The sequence below is a fragment of the Bubalus kerabau genome, chromosome 4 (assembly GCF_029407905.1).
Source record: "Bubalus kerabau isolate K-KA32 ecotype Philippines breed swamp buffalo chromosome 4, PCC_UOA_SB_1v2, whole genome shotgun sequence".
Taxonomy (NCBI): domain Eukaryota; kingdom Metazoa; phylum Chordata; class Mammalia; order Artiodactyla; family Bovidae; genus Bubalus; species Bubalus kerabau.
The window spans coordinates 45,052,349-45,075,961 of record NC_073627.1 but is presented as its reverse complement, the minus strand read 5'-3'; the positions used below and the strand labels follow the sequence as shown (position 1 = coordinate 45,075,961).

The 23,613-nt window shown below is 44.9% G+C and overlaps 2 protein-coding genes and 1 long non-coding RNA gene across 3 annotated transcripts; 1 reads left to right on the top strand and 2 right to left on the bottom strand.

Annotated features, from left to right (window-relative positions):
• Positions 1–228: 228 nt before the first annotated feature.
• Positions 229–2,208, bottom strand: SEM1 (SEM1 26S proteasome subunit). The gene is made up of 2 exons (XM_055579661.1): positions 2,182–2,208; positions 229–685 (listed from the first exon to the last, which is right to left on the bottom strand). The coding sequence occupies exons 1-2, from the start codon at positions 2,206–2,208 to the stop codon at positions 371–373; spliced, it is 342 nt and encodes a 113-aa protein (XP_055435636.1). The 3' UTR covers positions 229–370.
• A 4,240-nt stretch (positions 2,209–6,448) lies between these two features.
• Positions 6,449–13,941, bottom strand: LOC129649590 (uncharacterized). Its single transcript, XR_008713168.1, has 3 exons — positions 13,137–13,941; positions 10,314–10,407; positions 6,449–6,839 (listed from the first exon to the last, which is right to left on the bottom strand). It is a non-coding gene; the product is annotated as an uncharacterized LOC129649590 (long non-coding RNA).
• Positions 13,942–18,256: 4,315 nt separating this feature from the next.
• On the top strand, positions 18,257–22,983 carry LOC129650863 (galectin-9-like). The gene is made up of 4 exons (XM_055579660.1): positions 18,257–18,261; positions 18,449–18,650; positions 19,494–19,604; positions 22,945–22,983. The coding sequence occupies exons 1-4, from the start codon at positions 18,257–18,259 to the stop codon at positions 22,981–22,983; spliced, it is 357 nt and encodes a 118-aa protein (XP_055435635.1).
• Positions 22,984–23,613: the final 630 nt, after the last annotated feature.

Genomic DNA, 23,613 nt, shown 5'->3' with positions numbered 1-23,613 from the left:
TGTTTGGGGTATTTGTTAACTGCTATGGTTCAAGGGCATATTGAAAAGCAGAGATATTACTTTGCCAACAAAGGTCCGTCTAGTCAAGGCTATGGTTTTTCCTGTGGTCATGTATGGATGTGAGAGTTGGACTGTGAAGAAGGCTGAGCACAGAAGAATTGATGCTTTTGAACTGTGGTGTTGAAGAAGACTCTTTTTTTTTTTTTTTTTTTTTTTTAGATCAAAACATTTATTTTTTTGCATTACAAAAACAAAAATAAATCAAAGCAGGTAATGAAATAAACATTTTTAGGTATCCCATCCTGGGTTCTCTGTTCTAGAATTTAGTAAACAGTTCAGGTTTAGGTTGCTTCAACACTTCTTCTGGATGCTATGAAGTCTCCATCTTATAACCATGTTTCTCTAGTTCAGCTCTTAACTGATTGGAGAAGTCATCCTCTACGTTGTCATCATCCCAATTATCCTCCCAGACATGTGCATCTTCATCTTCATCTAAACCAGCCCAGTCTTCCACAGGGAACTCCTCGAACTCGTCGTCCTCCTCCAGGAGACCCAAGTCTACCGGCTGTTTTTTCTCTGATATCGTGACCCCAGGAGCCCTAAAGCTCTCAGGCCAGTAAGAAAGTTCGAGCCCTCGGTCTTCCTCCCCGCAGCCGCCTCCGCCGTTGCCGCCTCTACGCTGACTCTACCATAGAGATACTGAAGAAGACTCTTAAGAGTCCCTTGGACTGCAAGGAGATCCAACCAGTCCATTCTGAAGGAGATCAGTCCTGAGTGTTCATTGGAAGGACTGATGCTGAAGCTGAAACTCCAATACTTTGGCCACCTGATGCAGAGAACTGACTCATTGGAAAAGACTCTGATGCTGGGAGGGATTGGAGGAGAAGGAGACGACAGAGGATGAGATGGCTGGATGGCATCGTCGACTCGATGGATGTGAGTCTGAGTGAACTCTGGGAGTTGGTGATGGACAGGGAGGCCTGGCGTTCTGTGATTCATGGGGTCACAAACAGTTGGACACAACTGAGTGACTGAACTGAACTGAACTGATGGTTCAAGTATGGTGTATCCACCCCCGCCCCCCAATTTACATGACCACTATCACCCATTTCAGCCACAAGTAGTTTTTCATCTTTGTTTTAAAAAATATTTATTTATTTGGCCGCCTGGGGTCTTAGTTCTGGCACGTGGGATGTTTGTTGTGACATATAGGAGTCTAGTTGTGACGTGAGGGCTCAGTAGTTGTGGCCCTTGAGTGAAAGTCGCTCAGTTGTATCCAACTCTTTGTGACCCTATGGACTATACAGCCCCTGGAATTTTGGAGTAGGTAGCCAGAATACTGGAGTAGGTAGCCATTCCCTTCTCCAAGGGGATTGAACCAGGGATCCTGACCCAAAGATCAAACCCAGGTCTCCCTCATTGCAGGCAGATTCTTTATCAGCTGAGCCACCAGGGAAGCCCAAGAATACTGGAATGGGTAGCCTATCCCTTCTCCAGGGGATCGAATTGGGGTCTCTTGCATTGCAGGTGGATTCTTTACAAGCTGAGTTACCACGGAAGCCCTTCATTTAAAAAAAATATTTATTTATTTGACTGCCTGGGGTCTTAGTTCTGGCACGTGAGATCTTTGTTGTCACATATAGGAGTCTAGTTGTGGCATGAGGAGGGCTCAGTAGTTGTGGCCCTTGAGCTTACTTGCTCCACAGCATGTGGAATCTTAGTTTCCTGACCAGGAATTGAACCTGTGTCCCCTGCATTGCAAGGAGGATTCTTGAACACTGGATCCCCAGGGAAGCCCCATCAGCAGTTTTTATATATGGATGTGGTAATGGTTTTCATTTATGGTCATGACATAGCATTTGCTTTTTAAATAAATGTGTATAGGTTTGTTTATAGGAAATTGGGAAGTAAGTCACACAAAGACTGAAGGCAGAAGCATCTGTGTGTCTGATTTATCCCCTGATACAACGCTGATCCTTTTCATGTCTGGTACTAAATGTTTGCTCACATGGCTTCCCTAAGGAGGAGGTGTGACCAGTGACTGAGTGTGCTGCATCCTGTGGCTACAAGTATTGGGTTGCCCAAAAGATCCTTCTGTTTTTAAGTAAAAATGAGAGACAACAGTTTTCATTTTCCCCAAGGACTTTATTGAACAACATAGTCACCATTTTGTTCCACTACCTTCCACCATGTTTCAGGCAACTTCATAATTCCATCTTCCCCAAAGTTTTTATCTTTTGGAGCAAAGAACTGTTACAGATGCCTTTTACAGTCTTCCAGGGAATCAGATTTGTTTTCCATTAAGATAATTTTTTAAAGACTGAAATAAATGGAAATCTGAAGTTACAGTGTCTAGTGAAAATGGCAGATGAATCAGAACTTCACAGCCAAGCTATAAAAGCTTTTACCTGGTCATCAAAGAAACATGTGATCTTGTGTCATCCTAATGGAAGATTGTGTGTTTTCTGTGGACTAATTCTGGACGCTTTTTCTCAAGTACTGCTTTCAGCTGGGCTAATTAGAAGCAGTGAAAAGTGAAAGTGAAAGTGAAGTTGCTCAGTCGTGTCCAACTCTTTGGGACCCCGTGGACTGTAGCCCACCGGGCTCCTCCGTCCATGGGATTCTCTAGGCAAGAATACTGTAGTGGGTTGCCGTTTCCTTCTCCAGGGGATCTTCCTGACCCAGGGATCGAACCCAGGTCTCCTGCATTAGAGGCAGATACTTTAACCTCTGAGCCACCAGGGAAGCCACCATTGGAAGCTGTACTTGTTGGAATTAATTACTTGGTTTTCAGGAAGGAGCTCATAATAGAGGGTTCCCTTCCAATCCCACCATATACACAACATCACCTTCTTTGGATGCAGACCAGCCTTTGGTATGTGTGTGGTGGTTCATTTCGCTTGGCCCACGATCCTTTCCATTCCACACGATTTTACAGTATCCACTTTTCATCACCTGTCACAATTTGTTTTAAAAGTGGAATATTTTCATTACTTTTAAGTAGAAAATCACATGTGAAAATATGGCCAAGAAGGTTTTTTTTTTCTGCTGAACTTATGTGGAACCCAAACGTCAAAGCAATTAACATAACCAAGCTGGTGCAAATGGTTTTCAATGTGTCATATGGATATTTTGAGTATGTCTGCTATCTCTCATGTGGTGTAATGTTGATTTTTCTCAATTAATGTTCTGATGTGATCGCTATCAACTTCAACTGGTCTACTTGACACTGGAGCATCATCCAGAGAGAAACCTCCAGCACGAAACTTTGCAAACCACTCTTGACACATTCAGTCAGTCACAGCACCTTCTCCATACACTACACAAATCCTTTTCTGCATTTCAGTTGCGTTTTTACCTTTCTTGAAATATTAATAATAAAGCATAATATGCCAAAAATGTTGCTTTTTTTACTTCAATATTAAATGGCTACACAAAAATTCACCCATTTTGATGTTTTTTTTTTTTTAATGCATGCTGATATGCTAGCTGTCACAATATAATCTAATAAAATTGCTTATAATGAAGTTAAAGACCACTAAGCGGTACTATAGCCATCTCACAAAGGAAACTGAATGAACCTTTTGGCCAACCCAATAATTCTTGATCCTTACCCCTGCCATACATGGAAGGGATGCCACTGACACTTTAAGATGCAGCCTCCTCTCTGGACTCTCTCAGGGCCTCAGCATACACAGGTCAGATACACAGGGACACAGATGGAATCTATGGGGTCCTCGCTCTGTGCCTGGCATCCTCTAAGTGTCATACAAGCCTTAGCGCATTCAGTGCTCACAATGAACTTGTAAAATAAGGTCTGTGATTAGCTATTTAATACATTTCATAGATGAGGAAAGACTGCGGCTTAGAGAATACAGAGGAGCAAAACTAGCCACCCCAAAATGTATCACTCCGGCACGAGGATTTATTTAAGCTGATTCTTTTATTATTCTTTTTTAATTTTGGCTGTGGTGGGTCTTTGTTGCTGCACACGAGCTTTCTCTGGTTGCGGCATGTGGGGGCCACGCTCTAGCTGCAGCACTCGGGCTTCTCGCTGTGGTGGCTTCTCTTGTTGCGGAGCACGGGCCCTAGGCACGTGGGCTCCAGTAGTTGCACCTCTCAGGCTCTAGAGCGTGGGTCCAGTATCTGTGGCACACTGGCTTAGTTGCTCCACCGCATGGGGGATCTTCCCAGACCAGGAATTGAACCTGAGCCCTCTGCATTGCAAGGCAGATTCTTAACCACTGGACCACCAAGGAAGCTCTAGGCTGATTCTTTTTAAGAAAAAATTTAAAAAACTTCAATTTTTCTTGTTACCACCGTATCAACTGCTGCAAAGAATGTAGATAAGGGGCCTGTTCCAGGAGTAGAACCGTGACCAGTGATATGTACAGAAGACTCTGGGTGCGGTGTGGTGGGAGAACCCAGCAGGGCCTAGAGATCAGAGTTTACTTTCTACCCAGCAAGCACTTATTTACCAAACATTTGCTTTTCTGTCCCATGTGAGTTGCCTTCCTCCTCTCTGAAGTCCCAAACCATCACCCTCAACATTGTCTTCTGTCTTAGCTGAAGGTGGTATTTAAGCAGAGGGCTTCGACCACTGTGGTGAGTTAGCTCTCCTGCATCTCTCCCATGTATACATGCTATTAAACTTTTGTTAGCTTTTTCTCTCATTAAACTGTCTCCTGTCAATTTAATTCTTAGACTGGCCAGAAGAACCTAGAGGGATGGAGGAAAATTTCTTCCTTCCTCAACATCATCATAGTTCATCCATGTTATAACCGGAGTCAGAATTCCCTTCCTTTTTAAGACTAATGATACTGCTTTGTATGTATAGATCTCATTTTGTTTATCTAGTCATCCATTGATGGACACTGGGTTGCTTCTATCTCTTGGCTATCTTAAAGAATACCATGAACACGATGTACAAGTATCTCCTAAAGTCCCTGTTTTCAGTTCTTTAGGGTATACACCCAGAAGTTGAGTTGCTGGATCATATGATAATTCTGTATTTACTTTGTAGAGGAAACTGCAGACTGTTTTGTAGTATCCTTCTCAGCCTATGTATGGTGATGTGATCAGTTTAGGAACACCTGAGACACACGTGAGCCTTTATTACTCGTGGGAATCCCCAGAGACATTTCCCCAACTGGAACCAATGAGGTGGCTGGTGCGGCCCTTGTGGTTCTTATTATGACTTCAAGACACAGCTTAGCAATGACCATCAGAGAGCTTTGCAAAAACAAGGATATTCCTCTCGAGTCCTGAATACCACACAGCCAGATCATCCAGCTGGGAGGAGGGTTCAGAGCGTAGACCTGGGTTCCACATTTATTGAGGTCCAAGCGTGGGGTGGTTAGGCAGGAATCAGAGGGCAGGAAGAGACATGTGGGATCCCTCACTTGGTTATCTAGGGTCCCCAAGGCTTTCTAGAAAGGAGAACGTCATGGGTAGGGCTGGCCTGGGTGCTTACCTAGAAGCTGTCATACAGCTGGCAAAGTGTTTATTCAAGATGGGTGTTTGAAAGGGATGCTTTAGCGATCAGAAGCTTAATGCCAGGCACTTAGCATCAGACATGTTCACTCCATTTCCCATCACAGCCTCACCTTTTAACATTCCCACCAAGGGTGCAAAAGGCCTCCTCCTTCCTCCATGTCATCATCAACATTTGTCAGTTTCTGTTTTTTGAGAGTGTGAGGGGGGTTGACACATTCAGAACACATGCCACGGTATAGGGTGCAGAGAACTGAGAGTCTCAGACAAGTGTCTGGGTCTTTGAATAATGGAGCTCTGGGGGCATCTCTTGCCTCCTCAAGACCAGAACCAGGCCCTGGAATGGGATGCAGTGACACACGGTGATGCCAGGCTGCCAATCTGTCCCTGTCACATCCTCTGAGAGCTGTAGGGGCTCCTTCTCTCAACCTCAGATTGTCTGTGTAACTTCCTCGCTCCAGGCCTGGAAGGTCCGTGGAGCTGAGCCTCCTTCTGTCCTGTTCACGGCTGCGCTTGGCCCCTAGCCTGCTGCCCCACACCCAGGGCAGCCCCTGGCCAGTGCTGAAGAGGATGGAGAGAAGGAGGCAGACCAGTGACCACTGTTCCCTCCCCGCAGCACATCCCCTTCGCTGGGAGGATAGAAGGGGGTCTCCATTCAGACACAAGATCACCGTCATGGGGAGTGTTCATTCCTTAGGTGGGAACAGGTACTGGGAATGGTCGTCTCTCTCAGCCTCATCCCTGAGCGAACCATGGTGCTGTCAGCTCAGGATGGTCCACACAGCACCTTCTGAGCGCCCACACCAGCTCAGGGGATGGGAAGGGCCCCACGCCCCTACCAGCAATGCACAGCCTGAAAGGTTGTTGTTGAATCACGTGAAGACACCGGGATTCTTGGCCCCCGGAGGAGAAGAATTCAATCCAGGGCCAGAGACGAGGCTTGATCGCTCAGAGCTTTTGTGTAATAAAGTTTTATTAAAGTATAAAGGAGATAGAGAAAGCTTCTGACATAGGCATCAGAAGGGGGCAGGAAGAGTACCCGCTTGCTAGTGTTAACAATGAAGTTATATACTCTCCAGTGAATCCAAAGAATGTCTGGAGGTTGTAAAGTCCTCACCAGACCTACTCCCATAATTTACATTTTAAGATAACAGAATTAGCCAGAAGGTTTAATCCAGTGACTGTCCTCAGGCAGGATGCATTATTGTTATATAATCCTTGTAAAGACCAGGTCTACTCCCATAATTTACATTTTAGGATAACAGAATTAGCCAGAAGGTTTAATCCAGAGACTGTCCTGAATCCAGAGACTGTCCTCAGGCAGGATACATTATTGTTATATAATCCTAAGGAATGTAGAGAAGGAAAAAAAGTTTGTCTTTTCTTCCTCCTTGAGAATTCCAGACTCCTTTCTCCTTGGGGACCCCTAGACTCCTTATCAACCTGCCTAGGAAATGACTCTCATTCCCCCCTTTTCTTTTAGGAGAATTATGTTGCCTAGGGAAAAGGGGTGTCGTTCTTGTTCCATAACTGCTTCCTAGCTGACAAGGGGCGTTGTCCCTAAATTGGTGAGGCAACATATTCTCCTAATCCTCATATTGAGGATATCTGATCCAGGGGCCCCAAACAGTAGCTGGAGGAAGTTGCAACAGTAGCAGGAGTTCGAGCAATCATTTGTAACTTAAAAGCTTTCATGCGGCTAGAAACAAATCCAGTTATACAATTACAGATGCAGGGAGCAAACAGCAAGAACAAAACAATCAGAATTATTGTAATTAAGATAGTTGTCCACCATGGGGAACTAGTTAACGTCTCCCAAAGTGAGGCAATTGAGGCTTCAGGAGTATCCACGGCCCTAATCATCTTGTGCATGTGGTTAGTAAAATGAGTAACATTCGTGCTCATATCAGGTATATATGTACAGCATTGGGTATGAATAATGGCACAAGTTCCTCCTTGTGCAGCTGTCAGAATATCTAGAGCCAATCTGTTTTGTAAAACCACCTTTCTAATTTGTGCTTGTTCAGGATTAAGAGCTGAAATAGCCTTTTGAGAATCTTGTAATGCCTGTTGAGTAAAATTAGTCAAAGCATCCACTCATAACATAACATCTGTAGTTCCCAAAGAAAGAACAAACTCTGCAGCCAAATAATCTTACCAATGAAATACAGACCTTGCCCAGAGTTTTAAGGTGGGGTAAATTAGCAGGCTTTTCTGGAAGCTCTGAAAATATAAAGCCGTGAGTAAAGGCGAGACCCAGGGTGCATCTCCCTATCCAACCAGGGGGAAGCCATGCCTATAGGCAAGAGCCACATATCCAATAAGTCCCGTTTGGAGCAAGCCAGCATGACTGAGATATCCAGTCCCAATTCGTGCCTGGCCAGACAAAGGGAGAACCTGAACTGGGATTGGAAAACATGGGAATGATTACATTGCATGTTTCCTGAGACAAAAATCCCAATTGTTTCCAATCATTGTAATTAAGTTGTTGGCTAACTTTTGGGGATGGCTCTGTTTGTTCCCAGCATATAGGGGCAGTAGATATTAAACGTCCTTTTTCAGGAGTTAGCCATATAACCTCATCCCATATTTGATAAACGTCAGGTAAAAAACCATTAGATCTAGACCTATTTGCCTTATATGTAGCAAAATAGTCATTGAACCGAGAAAATGTATAATCAAAATTAAAAGTCACATTATGTCCATAGTTAAAGTACAAAGTGTTGCACCAGTCCATTTTAGGGTTGGTAAATGTCATCAGATGAAGAAGAGGCATTGCATGTGATTGTTGTCGAAGGTATTCACAGACATGGAGAAAGTCTTTTCCTTGAAGTGGAGATGTCCACCTCCAGAAGCCTTCCACTGATGAAGAGGGGAGTGCTCCACAGACCCAGCAGTTAGACCGATTGTGGAATGCAGCGTAGGAGTGAGCCCAGGACAGGAAGGCATTGTCTTGAGGATCAGACTCAGGATTTTTGGAGTCAGCAGAAGTAGACTCACATAGATTATCAGGCCCATCCGCTGCCCTTTGCTTAACTCTAGAGCTCGGGTCAGAGCCACAAGCTCCGCTAACTGAGCACTGGTTCCCTAGGGGAGAGATTTTGCTTCCGAAACCTGTTCAACAGTCACCACAGCATAACCTGCTTTATGCTTTCCATCCGAACAAAAGAACTGCCATCTGTAAATATCCCCATGTCAGGATTGTCTACTGGGGTATCCATTAGATCCTCCCGAGCTGCATAGTTTAAAGTTAGGAATTGAGAACAATCGTGATTAGGTGTTTCATTTTCCTTCTCAGGAAGGAAAATGGCAGGATTTAGATTTCCACAAACTTTAAGCTTAGTTACTGGTCCTTCTAACAACAATGACTGATATTTAAGAAGCCTACTCTCTGTCATCCAAATATTAACCTTAGAATTTAAGATTTCACTCACATCATGAGAAGTCAGTACAGTAAGGTTTCATCCATTAATTATTTTTAAAGCTTCAGGTGCTAATAAAGCCGCTGTCCCAATTACTCTTAGGCAGTGGGGCCACCCACGTGAAATTACTTCTAATTCTCTGCTTAGATAAGCAATAGGTTGCTGGTGAGGCCCTCAGGGTTGTGTCAAAACTCCCAATGCCATACCTTTTCTTTCAGTGACAAATTGAATTCTGACCCTGTGGGCAAGCTCAGAGCTGGAGCTTGCAGGAGAGCAGTCTGAAGAACCTTAAAAGCCTTTTGAGTTTCTGGAGACCAAACCAGTTTGTCGGTTTGGGCCTGCTGAGTTTCAGCTATAAGTTTATATAAAGGCCGGGCAAGTTCCCCATAACCCGGAATCCAAATGCAACAGTAACCTGTGATTCCCAAAAATCCTCTCAATTGTCTTAAAGTCATAGGTAGGGGATGATTTAGTATAGGTTTAATGCTCTCAGGGCCTATGGCCCTAGTCCCTTCTGATATGATTAGGCCCAGATATCTAACTGTTGACAAAGCTGAGCCTTTTCTCTTGATGCCTTGTAACCACAGCCTGCCAGAAAGTTTAAGAAATCTTCTGAGGCTCGCGAACAAGCTTCCTCTGTCTCAACACAGAGCAAAATATCATCTACATATTGCAATACCACCGCTTCAGAGCTATTAAAGTTTTGTAGATCCTGTGACAAACTTGGTCCAAATAAGTGAGGACTGTCATGAAATCCCTGGGGCAAAACTGTCCAGGCTGCGTAGGGTCTTCAAAGGCAAGTAGAAATTGACTTTCTTCCGCCAAAGGCACTGAATAGAAGGCACCCTTTAAATCAATTACTGAGAAATATTTGGCTCGTTCAGGAATTTCAGACAATAGAGTATAAGGATTAGGCCCCACGGGGTGTAAAGGAACTATGCCGCCTCATTTATTATTCGTAAATCTTGAACTAGTCTCCATTTACCATTCAATTTCTTTATACCCAAAATAGAAGTGTTGCAAGGACTGTTACAGGGAATTAATAGTCCCTGCTCCTTTAAATTTTCCATGATGGGTTTTAACCCTTCCTTAACTTCAGGTTTCAGTGGATACTGCTTCTTATGTGGAAATACGTGCGGGTCTTTGAGCTTAACAACTACAGGAATAGCATTTTGTGCTAGACCCACAAATTTTCCATCAGCCCATACTCTAGGATTTACATTTTGTTCAACCAAAGGGAGAGAAAGGGAGGGCTCCATATTCATGAAAACAGAGGCATGGACCTTGCTCAGTATATCCCTTCCCAAAAGGGGTGAGGGAGATTCTGGCACGATCAGAAACTCGTGTGGAAACAGCACAGAATCCCAGTTGCAAGATAAAGGATAACTGAAATAATACCTTTTCACTCGTCCAGACAGTCCCATTACGGAAGTGGATCGGGAAGAAAGTGGGCCAGGAGCTTCAGTAAGCACAGAATACGTTGCCCCAGTATCTAAAAGAAAATTGACAGATTGGCCCCCCACAATTATTAATACCCAGGGTTCCTCAGGTGTAATTAGGATGGGAGCTTGTGTGGGGATCCCTGGGCACCTTCAGTCCTGATTGTCTTGAGAGTCCGACCCTGGGGACCTACGCCTCTGGGGGCAGTCTCTCTTCCAGTGTGGTCCTTTGCAGACTGGACATGGAGCCGGGGCAGCTTAGATGCCTGAGGGCAATCCCGCTTGAGATGCCCCTCCTTTCCACAGTAATAGCAAGCCCATCCCTTTTCACCTGGGCCCTTCTGGGCATTTTTCTCAGGCTGTTTAAGAACGTTTTTCATAGCCATGGCGAAGGCTTCTGCCTTTTCCTTTGTCTTTTTTTGCCTCTCTTTTCCTCATATTCCCTACCATAATAGACTAAGCCAGCTGTAACAGAGTATCTAAAGACTGATTTGGTCCATACGCCCGTTTTAATAGCTTACGGCGGATATCTGGAGCCGACTGAGTGAGAAATCTGTCCTTTAAGATCACTTAAAGGATCACTTAAAGATCACTTACAGGGAAACCTCTTCACTTCCGGGATCAATCTCTGAATTTGCGAAGGCCTTCTCTCAGTCTATCTAGGAATTTACCAGGAGCTTCCTTCTCCTCCTGTTCTATGTCTGCCAATTTGCCATAGTTTAAAAGCTTAGAACGCGCCTGCCTAAGTCCTTCAAGAATACATCTAACAAAATGACTCTGATCCCATCTTCCTTTAGCTGTGTTCCCAGAGGGGAGGGCCGCTATCTCATTCTCCCTCTTCCCTACTGATTCATTACCAAGCCATTCATCTCCATAAGCAACCGCTTTTCCCAAAACTCGAGTCTTTGACTCGGGAGTCAGTGTTTGTCCCAAGATACACATCACATCCTTCCAAGTGAGGTCATAAAGCAGAGTAACACCTTTAAAAGCTCTAATATATTTTTTCTGGGTCCTCTAAATAGTCTCCCAGATCCTCCTTGATTCTTTGTATTTCTTGATAAGAAAAAGGCTTATTAACTCTCACAGACTGATTATTTCTCCCAGTGGGTGTTTCATAAAGAGGCAACAGCTTGTGTGGCTGTTCCTCAGTCTCTCTGGCTGTTCTGTGCATATGATCCCAGGGATAGACTGGAGAAACCTGTTTTTCTTTTTCTCTTTGTCTCCTGTCCTCCATCTCATTTCTTACTTCGATGGTCTGAGTTTCTACTGAAACCAGAGTAGTCTGAGGTTGTACTGAGACAGGAGTTGTTTGAACCTCCATGTGGGCAGTTTGAATCTCAGTTTGGATTTCCACTGAGACCAAGGCAACCCTTCTGAGGGGGGGTTCTCTGGCTTTCAGTTTGCTCAGCTTGGAGCCCCAGGTACGGGGGCAAAGTAGGAGGACAGGAGGGAACTGAAGATTTCACCCCCAAATCTATACCCTTAGGACATAAGTCTGGCATATTTCGCAGAGAGAAAAAGGGCAACACATATGCTACTTCTACCCATTTCCATTGTTCCTTACAGAACCAGTCTAATTGTAGAACAGTATTATACTTAAGAGACCCTCCAACTGGCCACCGTTCACCAGCCTCCAATGGATACCGTGGCCATGCAGTATCACATAGGAAGACCAGGTGTGTCTTCTTTAAGCCCTGGGAATCAAATCTATCCCAGTTTTTCAGGATACAGTTCAAAGGAGTGAGGCTGAAATTGTTAGCTCCCATCTGTAAGAGAGAAAAAAAGCGACCAAGGCCATTTTTCTACCGGAGGCGTCCCTCCCTGCTCTAGATGGGGGTGTAGACAGATGTTACATCAAAAGCTTTTCCTTCCTGGTCAGACTTAGTCTGTCCCTTACCGACGCAGGTGCAGTCCGCGTCCCTCCCGGTTCTACCACTGAGATGGGGTGAGGATGTACCAGGGGTAGACCTGATAGCATCCCTACTTGACGTCCAGCTCTTCACCTTTAACCTTGCTTGCCTCTGATGTCACCCGGGGTGAAGAGAGTAACCTTCCGGAATGCCTCCCAAGCTAAGACTACTGGGGGAAACATTCGTCACCTGAGTGCCTGTGCACGACCCTGAGTATTTCCTGACTACAATAAGACCAACATGAACATAAAACTGAGATGTTCTTTCCAAGCATCACCACACCAGTATAACAGCCTCCTCTGATCTACTAAGAGCCGTTGTTACCAAAGAAAAAAACCCATTGCAGTCCCAATCTGAGTAACCTTTAACCTCAGAGATGCTCTTGGAGCCAGAGCTCCATCTAGCTTCCTAACTTTTGATTCCTAGAGAGGCTAGGCGCTTTCTTGACTACCAATCCAAGTTTGGGACCTAAGCCACAGTACACAGTAACAGTATAGATCACAAGTCCCTTGAAAGTCTATGATCGGATAGATTAGGTTAGTACTTCTAACTGCCAAGAAGTTATGAAATGGTCAAAGAGACCGAAAAGTTTGACCAAGAAAGGAGAGTTCGGTCCACACGCTTTGCCCATTTCTGGTCAGTTCCCGAAGGAGACACTGGGTACCTGTTGGCATTGGCAGGTCGGTATAACTCCCTGACAGGTTTCTGCCATAAGCCATATGAGATCACTGTGGAACTGCAGAGCAGGGCTCCTTACTTGCTTCATGCAGGGCATGTCATTCATTCACACAAGCACACCGTAGAGTTAGTAAAGCACAGCAGAAAACGTGTTCGCTAAGAGAACAAAGAACTAAAGCTCCAAGCATCCTTACCTTGTCCTGAAGGATCCCGGACGAGCCCCCAAGATGAAAGGTTGTTGTTGAATCATGCAAAGACACCGGGATTCTTGGCCCCCGGAGGAGAAGAATTCAATCCGGGGCCACAGACGAGGCTTGATCGCTCAGAGCTTTTGTGTAATAAAGTTTAATTATTAAAGTATAAAGGATATAGAGCGGAGAAGGCAATGGCACCCCACTCCAGTACTCTTTCCTGGAAAATCCTATGGACGGAGGAGCCTGGTAGGCTATAGTCCATGGGGTCGCTAAGAGTCAGACTCGACTGAGTGACGTCACTTTCACTTTTCACTTTCATGCATTGGAGAAGGAAATGGCAACCCACTCCAGTGTTCTTGCCTGGAGAATCCCAGGGACAGGGGAGCCTGTTGGGCTGCCGTCCATGGTGTTGCACAGAGTCAGACACGACTGAAGCGACTTAGCAGCAGCAGCAAAGGAGATAGAGAAAGCTTCTGACATAGGCATCAGATGGGGGCAGAAAGAATACCCGCTTGCTAGTGTTAACAATGAAGTTATATACTCTCCAGTGAATCCAAAGAATGTCTGGAGGTTGTAAAGTCCTCACCAGACCTACTCCCATAATTTACATTTTAAGATAACAGAATTAGCCAGAAGGTTTAATCCAGTGACTGTCCTCAGGCAGGATGCATTATTGTTATATAATCCTTGTAAAGACCAGGTCTACTCCCATAATTTACATTTTAGGATAACAGAATTAGCCAGAAGGTTTAATCCAGAGACTGTCCTGAATCCAGAGACTGTCCTCAGGCAGGATACATTATTGTTATATAATCTTAAGGAATGTAGAGAAGGAAAAAAAGTTTGTCTTTTCTTCCTCCTTGAGAATTCCAGACCCCTCTCTCCTTGGGGACCCCTAGACTCCTTATCAACCTGCCTAGGAAATGACTCTCTCAAGCCCCCCCTGCCACCTACCTGTAGCAGACGGGGCACCATTAACCAGACTCCCTAGAGACGGGGGGAATGGAGGCTCACGGTCTAGGGAGGGAAGCAGGCCAGCCCAGAGAAGAAGTTCTAGGACTGAACTTTGTGCACAATGACCCAGAGCTGCAGATACGTCAACCTTCTCCATTTCTAATAGCCACCCCCATCTACTTCAGAACCCTCATGTGAGGGGATGTGGAAATATTTAAAGTTGCCTTAAAGCTGTAATTTGTTTCAGTTTCAAGATCTTTTCTAGAAAATGCAAATCAATTCAAAATATTAATATCTCATTTCTGTTTCCCGTTCCCCTCCTGCTCAAGGGGGCCTATTGGGAAACTTGCATATGTTCTCAGAGGCAGTAGGGGTCCTCAGGTGTTCACAAATCCCAGGTAGAACTCTCCTGAGGTCCACTCTGTCCACCGAGGCCCCTCAGGACTCGTGGTCTCTCTCTGAAGCCTCTCTATCCAATCTCAGCTGGCTTCTGCTCTCGCTGGTCCTCTCATCACTTTGCATGGGGTCCAGGACCTTCTAGATCCCTCCAGGCCCCTCGCCCCACAGCCCTACCTCTGCATCTGGATTCTGGATGACTTCCTCTGCCACTGCCTCCCCTTCCAGGTGACACAGCCACATTGACCATGGATTCTGAGAGCCCTGCCTGCCCCCAGGGGACTTGGAGGGAAGCGAGGCACCCAGTTCCCCAGAAACTCTGTCAGCAGGAGAATCGGGGACCTTGTCTCTGAACTCCCATCTCTCTCTCTCCCTCTTCCTCTGCTGACCCTTCCTCCCAGCACAGGAGCACTTTCAACTCCCACTCTGTCTGATAGACCTGTCTTTACCTTTGAGGGTCCCTCTTTCGATGGGAGCTGCTGTTCTCGCCTTCCCTGGGGAAGAATTTTCAAAGGAACACAGCAATGAAGCTGGAGGACCCCCAAAGGAAAACTACTTCCAGAGATATTTCAGAAACACTTTCCTCCACTTTAGGAATAGGGACTTAGATGTTGCCATTTCAGTCACTTGGAGCTTCCTTTTCCTTGGATAGAGGATGGCTGGGTTCAGGGCCATGCCAGTTCCTCATGGCCCTGCTGGATTAAACCTCACAGAGCACCCTAGTGTTGAGGACAGCATCCAGAAATCACCTCCTTCACAGAGAAAGCAAATGGGCTCTGCAAATAAGAGGGCTCCTGGGCATATACCCTGAAGAAGCATAATTGAAAAAGACACATGTACCATAGTGTACATCACAGCACTATTTACAATAGCTAGGACGTGGAAGCTACCTAGATGTCCATCTACAGATGATTGGATGTACCAGGATTGTGGTACATACATACAACAGAATATTACTCACTTTAAAAAGGAACACATTTGAGTCAGTTAAATGAGGTAGATGAATGAAGTCACAAGAGGAAAACAAATATCATATATTAATGCATATGTATATGGAATCTAGAACGATGGTACTGATGAACCTCTTTGCAGGGTAGTTAGTAATGGAGATGCAGACATAGAGAACAGATTTGTGTAAACAGTGGGGAAGGAAAGGGTGGGCCAAATTGAGTAAGTAACATACACATTACCATATGCAAAATTAGATAGCTAGTGGAAATTTGCTGTATGACACAGGGAACTCAAATCTGGTGCTCTGGAACACCTAAGAGGGCTGGGATGGGGTGGGGAGGTGGGAAGGAAGTTCAAGAGGGAGAGGATATTTGTATACCTATGGCTGATCCATGTTGATACATGGGAGAAACCAACACAATATTGTAAAACAATTATCCTCCAATTAAAAATAAATTTAAAAAATTTTAAAAGAGTTAATTTCAGCTGTCCACTCATAGTCCTTCCAAAAAGAGTTACTTACTTGGGGGTTTCCTAGGAAGGCAGTCACCCTATTTCTGGGCTGGGCAGCTTGAGGATAGCATAGTCCAGGATCATTGCAAATGACAAAAACTTCAGAGCTGGGGTTGGGATCCAGGCCTGCTGACCCCACAGTTAGACACACACCAACCTGCACTGAGGGACACGGGCTCACAGTGAGGTCCCCACTCCTGGACCTAGTGCTTATTCTATGTCTCCCCTTTAGACACCATCTCTGTGGTCTCCCATCGGTGTCACCTGTTCTTTCCATGTGTCCTCTTCTTTCCCAACTGAGCAGACACAGGCTGGCCTCCAATGAGCCACCACTTGGTCCCCAAAACTCTCACTTCTAGGGATGTTTCTCCACTTCCATCTTGGACACAAATTTCTTTACCCATTTCCTCCTTACTTTTATTTTTTTTGTTTATTTATTGTCTTTATTTTTTAATATAAATTTATTTATTTTAATTGTAGGCTAATTACTTTACAATATTGTATTGGTTTTGCCATACATCAACATGAATCTGCCACGGGTGTACATGTGTTCCCCATCCTGAACCCCCTTCCCACCTCCCTCCCAGTACCATCCCTCTGGGTCATCCCAGTGCACCAGCCCCAAGCATCCTGTATCATACATTGAACCTGGACTGGCGATTTGTTTCATATATGATATTATACATGTTTCAATGCCATTCTCCCAAATCATCCCACCCTCTCCCTCTCCCACAGAGTCCAAAAGACTGTTCTATACATCTGTGTCTCTTTTGCTGTCTTGCATACAAGGTTATCGTTATCATCTTTCTAAATTCCATATATATGCGTTAGTATACTGTATTGGTGTTTTTCTTTCTGGCTTACTTCACTCTGTATAATAGGCTCCAGTTTCATCCACCTCATTAGAACTGATGCAAATGTATTCTTTTTAATGGCTGAGTAATATTCCATTGTGTATATGTACCACAGCTTTCTTATCCAATCGTCTGCTGATGGACATCTAGGTTGCTGCCATGTCCTGGCTATTATAAACAGTGCTGCGATGAACATTGGGGTGCACGTGTCTCTTTCAATTCTGGTTTCCTCGGTGTGTATGCCCAGCAGTGGGATTGCTGGGTCATAAGGCAATTCTATTGCCAGTTTTTTAAGGAATCTCCACACTGTTCTCCATAGTAGCTGTACTAGTTTGCATTCCCACCAACAGTGTAAGAGGGTTCCCTTTTCTCCACACCCTCTCCAGCATTTATTGCTTGTAGACTTTTGGATAGCAGCCATTCTGTCTGGCATGAAATGGTACCTCATTGTGGTTTTGATTTGCATTTCTCTGATAATGAGTGATGTTGAGCATCTTTTCATGTGTTTGTTAGCCATCTGTATGTCTTCTTTGGAGGAATGTCTGTTTAGTTCTTTGCCACAGTCATCAAGACAGTATTGTGCTGGCTGCTGCTGCTAAGTCACTTCAGTCGTGTCCGGCTCTGTGCGACCCCATAGACGGCAGCCCACCAGGCTCCCCCGTTCCTGGGATTCTCCAGGCAAGAACACTGGAGTGGGTTGCCATTTCCTTCTCCAATGCATGAAAGTGAAAAGTGAAAGTGAAGTTCCTCAGTCACGTCTGACTCTTAGCGACCCCAGGGACTGCAGCCTACCAGGCTCCTCCGCCCATGGGATTTTCCAGGCAAGAGTACTGGAGTAGGGTGCCATTGCCTTCTCCGATGGTACTGGCACAAAGACAGAAATATAGACCAATGGAACAAAATAGAAAGCCCAGAGATAAATCCATGCACCTATAGACACCTTATCTTTGACAAAGGAGGCAAGAATATACAATGGAGAAAAGACAATCTCTTTAACAAGTGGTGCTGGGAAAACTGGTCAACCACTTGTAAAAGAATGAAACTAGAACACTTTCTAACACCATACACAAAAATAAACTCAAAATGGATTAAAGATCTAAATGTAAGACCAGAAACTATAAAACTCCTAGAGGAGAACATAGGCAAAACACTCTCCGACATAAATCACAGCAGGATCCTCTATGACCCACCTCCCAGAATATTGGAAATAAAAGTGAAAATAAACAAATGGAACCTAATTAAAATTAAAAGCTTCTGCACAACAAAGGAAACTATAAGCAAGGTGAAAAGACAGCCTTCAGAATGGGAGAAAATAATAGCAAATGAAGCAACTGACAAAGAACTAATCTCAAAAATATACAAGCAACTCCTGCAGCTCAATTCCAGAAAAATAAATGACCCAATCAAAAAATGGGCCTCCTTATTTTTAGAAAACCACACTGTAAGGGCACAATGTGGTAAATGCACAAAACACACTAAGATGAATGAGGTGAACCAAAGGGATGGGAAGAGAGTAGGGATGGGTGCCAACCAGCCACACAGGTTGTATGCAGGTTCCCAGATGGATGTCAGTCAAAGAGTGAGCACCTCCTGTTCCCACCCTTGGCAGTAAGCCAGGATACTGTCTGATTTTCCTTGACCTAGGTTTGAAGTAAACTTTCAGATTGGTTTCAGTGACATCAACAACATTGCCTTCCACTTCAACCCTCGGTTTGAAGACAATGGCTATGTGGTTTGCAACACAAGGCAGAACAGAAGCTGGGGGCCAGAGGAGAGGAAGATGCAGATGTCCTTCCAGAGGGGGATTCGCTTCGAGCTCTGCTTCCAGGTAGAGAGCTGGTTCAAGGTGAGCAGGAGCTCTCCTCTGTTTGCTTCAGCTGCCTGTCCCTCACCTCAATTAGGTGCCCTGAATAGCCTTTAACTAGTCAGATGAGTAACACCTTTGTACAGAGAAGAGGACCATTTCCTCGTAAGGTTGCAGTCTCCTTGCACACCTTCACCTGCATCTACAGGTGCACCTGTTGCTTCTTTTCCTGGAAATAAGCACCAGATAAGTCACCATTGTCCTTTTTGGTCTCCCGGGTCTTTAAAGTCCAAGTTATTTCCATTCCTCTGTTGTAGCCCTTCTTCCACTCCACGTCCCTGGGAACATTTTTGGTTCTGTTATCTTCGTGCTGCCTTTATCCAGGTTTTACTAATGGCTTAGTTTTACTGGGCACTGCACATTGCTTTTGCGAGTAGAGCAGTGTCTCTGAGCTTGGGGAGAGGGAAAGGGGGATGAGTCCACCTGTGTCTGTGCTTCTCTGTGTGAACATGGATGTCTCCAACCCCTCATCATGCAACCTGAGGTCACCTCTCCTCTGCTCCTCACCAACATTTGTTTGTATATTTCAATATGCATATTTCAATAACACCCACATGAGCTAAGATTAGAAAGACAAACCTATGGCAATAAACAATGAGAAGAACTAAAAATCCAACAACTAGAGCCACCTAGAGATTGGATGTGTTTTGGGTCCCAAGCATGTTCCTATAACTGTTGCAGCTCTGAAAGCTGACACCCAGACCTGCAGAGGATTGATGTGATAACTAGACACAGGTCTAAACTCCAGAGGCAGGGGTGCAGAAGCTTGGGTGTGTTCCCACCTGAACAGCGACACTCTCTTGACATGTATATTCATCTTGACAGGTGATGGTGAATGGGAACCTCTTCACGCAGTATGCCCACTGCATGCCCTTGCACAGTGTTGACACCATCACAGTCGCCGGCCTTGTGAATGTGTCCAAGATCAGCTTCCATGTAAGACTGTCCCCAGGGAACCCAGCCCCTGGCTCAGGGCCCCAGCCTCTGTGTGGGACCTGCTGTGTGGACCCAAAGGTGTCAGCCAGTCTCCTTTCCAGATGGCTCTGGGGACACACCTCTGGCTCCCCGTCCTGTCCTCCTTGCGCCGCTGTTTCTGCCTGGGGCCCCCACTCAGTCTCTTCCTTCCTATGCCACTCGTCTCTGTTACTTTCTATCCCCACTCTGCTTAGGGGGCTGTGTGGTTCTAGAAAGAACCCAGGCTTGGAAATCAAACTGAACCCAGCTCAAATCCCCAGCTCTGCCATTCTCATCGGCTGGGGGATCTGAGATAAGTGACTTCACCTCTCCCAGCCTTGGTTTCCTCCGCATTGAAATGAGCACAGCTTGCAGCTCCATGGGTCTTTGTATGTGAGTTCAGTGAGGCCATACACATCACAGGGCACAAAATAGTCTGCTGGGGCCACTCCTGGGTCTGGCTGACCCTCTCTGTGTTTTAAATTTTTTGAGTGTGTAACCAGCATCTATAAGGTCAGGAGTAGTTTTGCAAGATGAAAAATCTCTGGGGCTGGATGGTGCTGAAGTTGGCACAATTATGAGAGTGGACTTAATACCACTGAACTGTATTACACTTAAGATGGTAAGTTTTATGTGATGTGCTTTTCACCACTATTTGGGAAGAGGTCAAGCAGATTGCTTCTTCCTCCCGAGGATGGAGAGGGCCTAGGAGACGGATTACCTCCATGGTTCTGACCAGAAAATTCCGGACTGACTGATTAAAACTACATTCCTGGGGAAGGTCAGAGATCCAGTTAAGTCAGGTGTTACATGCAGGTTTGGTTTCGTGGACTTCCTTAAAACGGAAGCCGTTTTGAGCCTGTGGTTTTATCTTTTAGCTATTCTCTATTCTTAAGCGGGCTTCTCTGATAGCTCAGCTGGTAAAGAATCCACCTTCAATCCAGGAGACCTCAGTTTGATTCCTGGGTTGGGAAGATCCACTGGAGTAGGGATAGGCTACCCACTCCAGTATTCTTGGGCTTCCCTGGTGGCTCAGATGGTAAAGAATCCGCCTGTAATGCAGGAGACCTGGGTTTGATCCCTGGGTTGGGAAGATCCCCTGGAGGAGAGCATGGTAAAAAACTCCAGTATTCTTGCCTGGAGAATCTCATGGACAGAGGATCCTAGTAGGCTACAGTCCATGGGGTGGCAAGGAGTCGCACATAACTGAGAGATATGCACAGCACAGCACAGCTACTCTTGAGCACGCTGTCAGCCTAACCAAGAGACGCAATCAGAATTTAAGGCTTTGATATCATTCCATGCTACCAATCTCTAGTCTCCACAGCTTTTTGACCCTTGGTGTGGTATTTAGAAGTCCTTGATGGTGGTTTAGTTGCTAAGTTGTGTCCAACTCTTGTGACCCCATGGACTATAGCCCACCAGGGTCATCTGCCATGGGATTTCCTAGGCAAGAATACTGGAGTGGGTTGCCATTTCCTTCTCCAGGGGACCTTCCCAACCCAGGGTTTGAACCCATGTATCCTGTATTGCAAGTGGATTCTTTACTGCTGAGCCACCTGGGAAGCCCTTCAAGAGCCATTACGTTTTTGCTTAATCTTTGTGACACATTTATAACCAAGCAGCACCCTATAGCATCTTCCTGGGAGAGCCCTAACCGCCATGTCTATAATAAACCTTTAGCCTCCTAGGCTTCCCCAAGTTTCAAGGAAAAACTTTAATCAGAAAAGTGAGAAAATGCAGAAACAAAGGAAAACGTTCAAGTAAGACAACATGATAATAGTTAGCCGTTAAACAGAAAGACCTTTAGTTCCTCCTGAAGAGCTATAGATAATGAAGACATGCTCTCTTAACTCAGCTGTGTCTGACTCAGATAATATTCTGAGCCAAATCCTTTGTCTTGTTTTACAGAAACAAAAATCCCCACCAGGTGGAAGGAGTTAACTGTATGCTGTCCACAAGGACATAGAACCAGGAAGCTTGATGATGCTGACTCCTGATTACCTCACCACCTACCAATTAGAAGATATCCTTGGGCTGATCACCCACCCCACAATTCTCTCCCTCACTCTGTCTTTAAAAACCTTTCCCTAAAAGCCATCAGAGAGTTTGGGTTTTATTAAGCACAAGCTGTCTGAACTCCTTGTTTCGTTTTCAGTTGCTAAGTCATGTCCAACTCTTTTTGACCCTGTGGACTATAGCCCACCAGGCTCCTCAGTCCATGGGAACTTCCCAGGCAAGATTACTGGAGTGGGTTACCATTTCCTCCTCCAGGGGATCTCCCTGACTCAGGGATCGAACCTGCATCTCCAGCATTGCAGGCGGATTCTTTATTGCTGAGTCACCCTTGCTTAATACATGTAATAAACACTGCACTTTCCTTTATCACAGCCTGGTGTCAGTAGACTGGCTTCACTGTGCATGGATGAATCTTAATGAGTGAAGAAAAATCTGATCTAGATAGTTATGGATAGATTGGAAATGCTAATGATAAATGTGGTTGAAAGACTGATTGCCTTGCTTAGCAAGGAATTGGGGCAACATCTTCCCAAGTCAATGCCAGAGGAGAGGATAGGAAAAGAAGGAGGAAGGGTTTAATGTTTAGTTAAAGTTGAAGACTTCATCTGCCACCTTTCAGGCAGAAGCAGTCTACCTGGCTGTCAGCTACTGCCGTTCCTCATCAGTTTGATTCAAGGTCTCCAGCACTTGTATAGGACCAGGTGTCAGTTGGGATCTTCTTCAGTCATGACATGTGCATCCAAGGTTCAAGTCTCTGGAGCTCGACTTCCTTTTGGGGAGTTGGGAGAACATGGTTATCTCCTTATAAGGAGATAACATGGGAGTCTTTGCTCTTAGTGATTTCAAATATAGAAGGCAATTGGGACTCAGTTTGCCCAGTCATAGCTAGGCTAAGTGCCTTCCAAGCCTCAGCTCATTCAATGCTCATGACAATCATATAAAACAAGGCCTGTGATTAACTATATCTCACAGATGAGGAAAGACTGAAACTTAGAGTATAGGGGAGCAAAATTTGCTACCCCACAATGTGTTGCTTTAGCATGAGGATTCATTTAGGCTGATTCTTTTTAAGAAACTGAAGACTGGAAGTTTTTCTTGTTACCTCCTCCTCAACTGAAGCAAGGAATAAAGATAAAGCATCTTTATAGAAAAAGAGCCTTGACCAGTACTATTTACAGAAGAACCTGGGGGAGATGTGGTAGGGAAACCCGACAGAGCCTAGAGATAAGAGTCCATTCTGTGCACCAAGCTCTTATTTACCAAACACTGGCTTTTCTGTGAATTGCCTTCCTCCTCTTTGAAGTTGCAAACCATTACCCTCAACATCTTTGACCGAAGGTAGTATTTAAGATGAGGGCTTTGACCATTTTGGTGAGTTAGTTCTCCTGGATTGCTCTCATGTATATGTGTTACTAAACCCTTATTAGATATTTCTCCTGCTAATCTGTCTCATCTCAATTTAATCTTAGACTAGACAGAAGAATCTAGCAGCTTAGAGGAAAATTTCTTCATTCCCCAACATCCATGTTCTAACCTGTGTCAGAATTCCCCTCCTTTTTAGGGTTGAACGATATTATTGTATGTACAGACCTCATTTTGTTTATCTAGTCATCCTTTGATGGACACTTGGATAGCTCTTGTCTAGCTATTGTACTAATACCAAGAACATGAGGGTACAAATATCTCTTCACGTTCTTGCTTTCAGTTCTTTGGGGTATATACGCAGAAGTAGAAATACTGGATCATACAGTAATTCTGTGTTTAGTTTTTAGAGGATCCACCACTTTGTAGTGTCCATCTCTGACTATGCATAGTGACGCTCTCCATTCAGGAACACCTAAAGGCATTCACATGGGTATTTACTACTCGTGGGAGCCCCCAGAGACACTAGCCCAGCTGGAACCAGTGCTGTGGCTGGACAGATCCTTGTGGTTCTTATTATGACTGCAAGACATAGTCAGCATCAACCATC